Source organism: Quercus suber, unplaced genomic scaffold, assembly GCF_002906115.3.
Source record: "Quercus suber isolate HL8 unplaced genomic scaffold, Cork oak 2.0 scaffold_199, whole genome shotgun sequence".
Lineage (NCBI taxonomy): Eukaryota > Viridiplantae > Streptophyta > Magnoliopsida > Fagales > Fagaceae > Quercus > Quercus suber.
In genome coordinates, this window is record NW_027069657.1 from 595,140 (window position 1) to 603,772 (window position 8,633).

Here is an 8,633-nt window from a genome sequence, read left to right on the forward strand (position 1 = left end):
AGCCGCATCCCCATTCCTCCTGTGGGTTGCAGCACCCAAAGCAGCACTGTTCAGGAGTCCTATCCTCATTAATGCGGCCAGGGCGTTAGTTTAGGGCATTTAATGTGGAGGTGACAGTTCATCCGGGGCTTGTTCCTCCACCATGCTTCCACTGCCGGCGCTGGGTACCTGCTATTTGCTCTTTGGGTGTTCAGGAAGATTCCCCTTGATGCCGTGCTGCGTGTCCACTTTGTGGTCTCGCCCATTCGAGGAAGGAATCTTCCTCGGCACTGTTTCCTGGGCAACTGGGCTTTACGCCCTCATCCTCGAACCTCGGACACCTTCTCGGCGTAGGCCTTTGGGCCTGGTTCGAAGCGGGCCGTGACCAGCTAACTCTCTCTGGCCCCACAAGGTTCATTAAAAATGTTTTTTTTTTTTTTTGAAGATCCCACTTAAATAAGTTTTAATCTCTTTCAAGCCTTATAGGTGCTTTGTCAAAAATAGATGGGAGTTCTAAGTCATCAACCATCCTAAAGACAACATTCCCATATTGTGTTTTACTTAAGGTTTAAAACCCATTTAAAATGGATAGATAGAAAATATTTTTCTTAGATGACTAGATAGTAGCGCGTGTATATATATATATATAGAACAAGGGAAATCAAAAAGTGCTATAAATAAAAGGGGAGTGGGGATTAGCAAAAATTAAATGGGATGACATTAAAGTAAAGGGGAAGGGGGAATAACATTAAAATAAAATGGAAGACATTAAAGTAAAGGGGAGGGATAGCATTAAAATAAAAGGGATGACATTTGTGGCAGGCTAAAATTTGCTAAGTAAGATTTCAACCTCGCACAATTAACTTATAGAAATGGGATGCCAATCAACCTTATTTACCCTTTTTAACAAGTCTATAAAGTGATATTGGAATGGATGTTTGATATATATAAGTTAGGCAAAGCAAAACGACAAATGTCTAGGATTAATACAACAATGCTCCTCAATTTTAGGCCAAGGTGAAGGTTAACACTTATTCTTGAACTACAATATTCTCTCTCTCTCTCTCTCTCTCTCTCTCTCTCTCTCTCTCTCTCTCTCTCTCTCTCTCTCCTTCCTTTTGCTTTGATCCTTCATCCCTTTATTGTAAGGATCTCTTTCCTTTATATAGTTATCCAGACTGCATCCGGGCCTTCCACTTGGAGGGCCAAGACTTTTTCTTCAGATACTTGTCCCATCAAGGCCTTACTAGAAGGTTTCTTTGTTAGGTTGTAAGCTATGATGACACTATTTAGGGGTCATTCCACCATTAATGTGATTATCTAGGTGAGTGCAGAGCATTGAATGTGGAGGTGATGGATGTTTTATCTGTACCCTTCCTTCATCCACTCAATGATAAGCCTTCCTTCCTTTCCTCGTTCACGTGTCTAGTGGTCTTCATGGCCAAACCTCGACTATTCCAAGAATGTATCAGTATTCTTAGGCGCACCAATCTTCTTGGGTTTTGTGATTGCGTCATCATGTTTGCTCTGAGGATTCCTTAACAAAACCTTCCAAGGTGTACCCCGTTTTGTCTTGACCTCTTCTTGTTATTCTTGTCCTCGATTTGCATGCTCATGTCCTCAGTTTCCCGTCCTTCCACAACATTATATGAGCAAGAACATAAAAAGTCACTAGATGCCCAGAAGAAATGTGATTTCTTCCCCCTAAGGGTACTTCCCATGTTAGGTCTAGGTGATGGTTCAATACCCGTCTAGGAACATAACAACATCATCACAATCAACAACAAATAAATATAAGCATAAAGGAAAAGAGAGATAGATATATACACAATCATAACAACAAAGTGCTAGAAATTTAAAGCAATAAAGTAAAGAGACAAAGTAAATAAATGGAACTTCATATATATAAAAATGGATGATGTTTACATAGGAAGAAGTAGAGAGAAATAGGATGGGTATAGTTATTAAAATGAGAGAGGCTAAATTTTTGTGGTGGGTTTCCTATAGAGAGGAGAGAGAATTTTTTTCAGAATTTTCTATTTTTTTTTTCTTCTAGTAATTTTCTCTCTAATTTTTCTATTTCTTTTCTTCCCAAGACTCTATTTTTTCGTATATATATATATATATATATTTTTTTTTTTTAAATGGGGGGTATTTATAGATGAGCCAAGAAAATGGGAGGCTATGTGATGGGGTGCCAAAACACCATCACATAGCCGCCCAAGGTGTTTGGTGGCAATATGATAGTGTTTTGGTACACCATCACATAGCCTCCTATTTTTGCCACATAAGCAAGCTATTTAGTCTTTTTCCTAGTTTCTGGTCTGATTTACGTGTGACTATTTGGAGCCCTTTCCGAGCTCCGTTTTCTTCAAACTTTATATTCTTGGAAATCTCTAGATGTCTAGTTTCCATAAGTTTTAACTTTGTGAGATTTGGAGCTACAGTAGTCGAGCTATCACGTTTGGAAGGGAGGTGACGTAGTGTAGGAAATTTTGTGACATTTTCCTTAAAAAATTTATTCCTTCCAATCCATGGCAAATATCAACAAGCCCTTTTTATGAGAGATGGTAGAGAGCTCATACTTCAAGTTGGTTCAGCCAGATTGCTCTAATTCTTGCCGAATCAGTACAGTTTTTTGCGCGAAGTTGGTCTAAAAACAACCTGTTTTACATGAAAAAAGTGAAGTATTTAATTAGGGTTCTGGTATTTTGTTGATATCTCATCTGTTTTAACTCTAATTCTATCCTGTGAACTATCATTTCGAAGGGAAAAATATGACCTACGAGACCATCTAAGAATCAACTTTTTGACCATACCCTGTTTGGGTTTTTAGTCTTAATTGCTATAAGAGGATTTTTGAATGTTGTGACCCTTTGATCCACTATCCGATCATGTTGTGTTTATTTGTTACCCTTTTTTGACTTTGAAACTTGCATTTTGCACCTTTTTTTTTTTTTGGATTTTGACATTTGTTTTGATGCATAAATCAAGGCCAGACAAAATACAGTATCGACATTGTGTAACTGGTTTGAGTTTGGAATTTGAAATTCTAGGTCTGTCATGGAGACAATGGCATATGATGTCAAGTAGAAGGGCAATGATATTGTCATTCAACATCTTTGCAAGGTTACCTTAATTTCTATCCCGAATATTGAAAAATTTATAGACTTTTCCATACTCCATTTTTAGTGAACAAAAATTCTCATTAACAATGTTGCTAGCAAGCCACCGAAAAAAGGTGTCGTCCCACTTATGAGAATGGCCTTAAACACATTGGTGGCTTTTGAAGACATTTGAGAAATTTATAAGGCTAAAGAAAACTAGCTAATTGTAAAGAGCCATGCTTTCTCCCTCTCGCAATGTAGTAAAACTAATGAATTAAAAAAAAAAAAAAAAAAAAAAAAAAAAAAAGGTGTCTCAGTTGGGTTTTCAGCACCTTTTAAGAGTATATTTGATATATAACTCCAACTTCCCATGAATAACTTGTTAAAATGTTACGCCTATTTCTGTGACTAGTTAGATTTAAGGATGAAACATAGCAATTAGGATAAAATGGGCAAATGCTCTTTTCGTGCAAATTATGTAGCGTTTTGCCCCATTTCTTAAACTAATTAGGGAAATACTCATCTTTTGAAACTTAATTTAAGATAAATCAAGTTAGACTTTATAGCGGCGTTTTTAAGAAGTATATAGTGACGTTTTAAGAACTTATAATAACATTTTGTAACTCGACCTTCATGAAATCGAGTTATAGGTTAAAAAAAAAAAAAATTGCCCATAACTCAATTTCATGGAGGTCGAGTTACAAAACGTCACTATAGATCCTTAAAACGTCAATATAGACTCCTTAAAACACTGCTATAGGGCTCCAGGAATTTTTTTTTTTTTTTTTAACTCGATTTATCTCAAATCGAGTTACAAAAGAGGGGCATTTCCCTAATTAGTTTGGAAAAAAGGGCAAAACGTTATAATTTTTGCTCAAAAGGGCATTTGCCAGTTTTTTCCTAGCAATTTATGTTAGTCTTTCTTATTTGGCATTAGTGCAAAATAGTGAAAAACATGGACAGAGTAGGTTACATCTGTTTCGTATTCATCATCTCCAACCTTCTTACAAACGTTGGTGGGTTCATTTATTATTTTATTTTTATAGAGAATGGGTGAGTTGATTTATAAATATGTACAGCTCTAACAAGTAGCTATACTATGATTTTAAATCAATTCAAAACAAAAGTGATCATATTGTTGTCAAACAATTTTGCACAGTTAGGTGTTTGCTAATTATTTTGTGGAAATCAATATATAACACTTAGTATATTCTAATTATTTTCCAATGTAAACTAATATGATATCCCTTTTGTTTTATGAAATAGCACTTACAGAGGAATACTTGCCTCCTGTATGTGAGAGTGACCTCAGTTGTTCGCAACTAATCCAACTTTGGCATGGTTCATGTAGAAATTCAATAAATTGTGACTGGAAATGCAGGAGCCTTGACCAAGCGCGTTGTGGAATTTGTGAGGGGCTCATTCACGCTAGATGCAATTGCTATTTCAAATGTTGAATATAGAGTGTGTAAAAGGTGGGGGCAAATTTGAAAATGTCTCAAGTAGGTTTGTAGAGCATGTATCGAGGAGTTTGGGGTCTGCTATGGACCATTATAATAAGGTCCACCGCATGTATTATTTTTGATATTTTTGTTTAAAGGCATGGTGTTGTCAAATTACTACAACACACCATTGAGATTCCGTATATTGGTTAAAGATACGTTACGTTAGCATATGATGAGGGTTTTTTTTTTTTTTTTTTTTTTCATGAGATTAAATTCTATAATTATGGGGTGTAAAACTCAAGTTTACACTCTTCAATCTTAACATACCATATCATCCATTGGTTTCTTAGCAACCAATTGGCCATGCCAAGAACAATCAAATTCTCTAACAAATGAATCAATAATCACTCTTGATTATTTCTAAAATCGACAAAATTAGACCCTTGGAGAAGTTGATAAGCACAATTCACAATGCATAAGAGAAGCTCTAGCATCAACCATAATGTTATACAAGTAGACTCATATAAGGCTCAATACCAGCTGGAACTGCCTACACGGTCATATCTAGGACCATATTTGTAATGCATCTTTGATTGGCCAAAAGTTTTCTAGAATAAAATAACTTTGTATTCTATCTCAAAGACCATGCAGATTATGGCTTGAGGAAAATTTTAAACCATTCCATAAATCTAGAAGTAATTGCCCTTCTAATTTTCCAAAGACCTAGGCTTTGTTGCACATTGGAGATTCCAAGTATAAATTGTAATATGGTCTATAGCAAAGTACTTTGAAGGGACAGCAAATTTGTCAGTAAAAACTGCTCAGCTTTATTACTTTATACAAAATGAACTATTGAAGATATTATTACTTTCATGACTTCACAGAAAGCTAGTCTATGGCCAAGAAAAAGAAATGCTAGTGTTTGTGGTGCTGCATCTGCTTTGAAGGGTTTTTGGTGTATCAATATAACAAAGTAGGGTCTTGACAAACTTTATCACCTATTTGAACACCTAAAAAACCATTAGATAGGCTACAAATTTTGACATTGGAATCCCACAAAATGTTTGTTTAGGAAATTATAATAAGAAGTTACTATTCCTCCCTTTGGGCATAGTTCATTACTAAATGTGTTGGTGTTTCCTTCTTAGAAGACTTAAATGCTGACGGGGAACTGGTAAAATGAATATCATGTCCTGTCCACATCAACACTTGCCAATTATTGCAAACGAAAGGCAAAGACAGAACTTCCATCAAAACAATGGTGAACAACTTCATCAACCAGATAATAGAAACCTTTACAATTAAATGACAAAGAATGACATCCTATGAGCTAAAATATGAAGTTTTACAGCTTGCAGTATTTTCTGCAAAAAACTCAGCAGTCAAATAAAACATAATATAATATCTTAACTGAGACATTATATTACTAACTGATATGTAGGTGTGATTCTCTTATACATTTGCAGCATTCTTTGCAAAGTAATTCAACTAATAGCTCTCAGTAACTGGTTAAGAATTTTCCTTACAGATCATTTGTTCAGATAGCTCAGACTCTTTCTTGGTCTTCCTACTTTACGTTTAATAGCAGCTACTAAGGTTACACTATCCTCTCCAACAAATGAGTTGGTTGGATGACTCACGTTTGAAGCACTTTTTGTACTCTTACCATGAGAGTTTGATGAAACAACTTCATGCTTCACCCCAGAATTCTTCAATCTAGTCATGCTTCTTGTGCAAACACCTCTAGTTGAGGCAAGGACATTCGTGGCCATCTCAGAATGACAACTGGCTTTCTGATGTTCTTCTTTTGTCAGATCCCTTGAATTCAAAATACTATTATCATTGTCGAACTTAATATCAACCTTAGTCTCCTTTTGATTAACTGGGGTCTCATCTGACCTAGAATCCACATTTTTTCCCTTGGATTTTCCAAGTATATCATTGAAAATGCTCTTTGTTAGCAAACAATTTTCTGGGTCTCCAAAAGAGGGCAGTGAGAGATCACGTATTCTGGTCACTGGGAGATCATTGAAAGAAAATGGAAAAGTTTTATTTGCACTGTCACCTGAAGACATGTTGAACTCATTAAAAGCTGAAGCCCTATGTTTGTCACCAGAACAACCAACAGCGTACTCCTCCCAGTTATAAGGAAATCCAAACCGGAAATGATTGCATACCTTTCACATCAGAATTAAGAATTTGAACTCATGTTAAAAGAACATGTTAGCAAGAACATTTACAGACATAAATAATAATACAGATATATAGCCAAATGGGAAAAAAATAAAAAATTACTGTCTAACTCTTAATAACATGGTTCCATTTTTACTTAATATTAAACCTTTCATACCAGCCTATAATACTAGTCCAAGTAGGTCTTCATCTCCCTTGAGTCATGCTCAATTTTCAAACAGTAATTATACCCAAGATGAAAGTCATATCATGCAGCCAGTAATGTAACAAGAAGGAATTACATACCTCCGAATCAAAGCCATTTTGATGCGTTCGAGAACTATTTATGAAATTACAGATTGTAATGCTGATGCCATCTGCTGTCTCAAGGGTGACGGTATCATGTCTCTTGGAAATTGCAGCAGAGCGAAAAACTCTTGTTCCAACTCTCCTATAAAGGAACTCAAAGGATTTAAGAATAATCAAATAAACAAGGGATTGTTTGTACAACAATTTAAAAAATAACAATAATTGTGCAATTATGAAATGATTAGCCAACATTCATCGGCAGAGGAAATCCACTAAACTAATTTTTTTTTTTTTTAAGTGTAAATCTCTTGTGGGGCTGTTCAATTTTATAGTCTCAACAGAATATCTACTTTTCTGATGAAAATCGCCAATAAACTCTAACCCAAATTGTATTTCCTTCTCTCACATAAAACTTTTTTATTTATTTTTATGATAGAGTTTTATCCTATGGTGTCCGCTTTTAATACTTTTGATAATTGTGTTCTTTATCATGAGACCAAGATACCAATCAGTTTTCGATATAGGTGGAGATTGAACCCTAAATATCTTATTTAACCATCAGAGATTTTACCAATTAAGCTAATTGAAACCCACGACATAAAACATCTCTAAGTGAAAAAAGAATCATAAAATCAAAAAAGAAACAAAATATATATATATATATATATATATTTTTTTTTTCCCAATTGATTTTATTAAAGAACAATCATATAAAACAGATAACCCTCTTGTTCTTTCCTAATAATCCAATAAGAATGTCATTTTCTCACTGGCAATGATGAGAGTTTTATTTATTTATTTATAATAATCCATAATTCAAACTACAACTACTCTAAAAACTTAAACAACATCCAAATCCCATCTGGGTTCTCTTCATTTCTCTCAAATTTCTTCAAATATCACACAAAGATAGCATTTTTATCATATGGGGGGAAAAAAAAAAGAGTAAAGTGAAAATTGAAAAGCCCTCTTACTCTAAAGAAGCAAACCCTCCAACAGCTAAACCCTTGCCATTAGCAGGCTTCTCCAGCCACCAATCATTCAGTAAAACCTGTACAACAAATTTTAAGCCAAAAATAAATAAATAAATAACAAAACAAAACATAAAACAAAAGCAAAACAAAAAAGCAAAGATACTTACAGATTTGAAGAGTGAGGAAGAGACGATGGAGGTGGTGCGGGTTCGGGATATCGTGGGGTTGTCATACTTTATTTCCGGTTTTGGTGATACATTTGGGTGTGGAGCTTTAGCAGAGACCGAGTTTGATCTTGTATTCACCATTAACTGTGACTGCGATTGCAGAATGGCGGACTAGTTGGATACCCACATATCGGTATGGGCAACCGGGTTGGACTTGGGTATTTATTTTGAAGAGTTAAGTTGCTGGGTGTTAATTTTGATTCGGTGGCGAGGATAGTTGCTGATCTTAGAGAAACCTTTTAAATTTTAAATTTATCTATTTTTATATTGATTGTGAATTTAAAAAATCTAATAGTTGGATTATATATTTTTATCATATTTTTTATATACTTGTAAAATTTTAAAAAAATAAAAAATTAATTTTTATGTTATTAAATAAATGTTAAAATTTTAAATTTTTGTAATTTAAAAAAGTGTATA

General features: G+C 34.6%; 1 protein-coding gene across 1 annotated transcript; it reads right to left on the reverse strand.

Moving 5' to 3' along the window:
• Nucleotides 1–5,807: 5,807 nt before the first annotated feature.
• On the reverse strand, nucleotides 5,808–8,428 carry LOC112010498 (protein EMBRYO DEFECTIVE 1674). Its single transcript, XM_024042843.2, has 4 exons — nucleotides 8,154–8,428; nucleotides 7,987–8,063; nucleotides 7,010–7,154; nucleotides 5,808–6,708 (listed from the first exon to the last, which is right to left on the reverse strand). Exons 1-4 carry the CDS (start codon nucleotides 8,292–8,294, stop codon nucleotides 6,061–6,063), a joined length of 1,011 nt encoding a protein of 336 aa, XP_023898611.1. The 5' UTR covers nucleotides 8,295–8,428; the 3' UTR covers nucleotides 5,808–6,060.
• Between the last annotated feature and the right edge of the window lie 205 nt (nucleotides 8,429–8,633).

What these genes read in the sequence shown, in the direction of transcription:
- LOC112010498 (XM_024042843.2), bottom strand. Translation starts at nt 8,294, where the DNA reads ATGGTGAATACAAGATCAAACTCGGTCTCTGCTAAAGCTCCACACCCA. An exon ending in CTTCCTCACTCTTCAAATCT is followed by an intron (nt 8,064 to 8,153) that starts GTAAGTATCTTT and finishes TTTGTTGTACAG; the next exon opens with GTTTTACTGAATGATTGGTG. An exon ending in GGAGGGTTTGCTTCTTTAGA is followed by an intron (nt 7,155 to 7,986) that starts GTAAGAGGGCTT and finishes GTTCCTTTATAG; the next exon opens with GAGAGTTGGAACAAGAGTTT.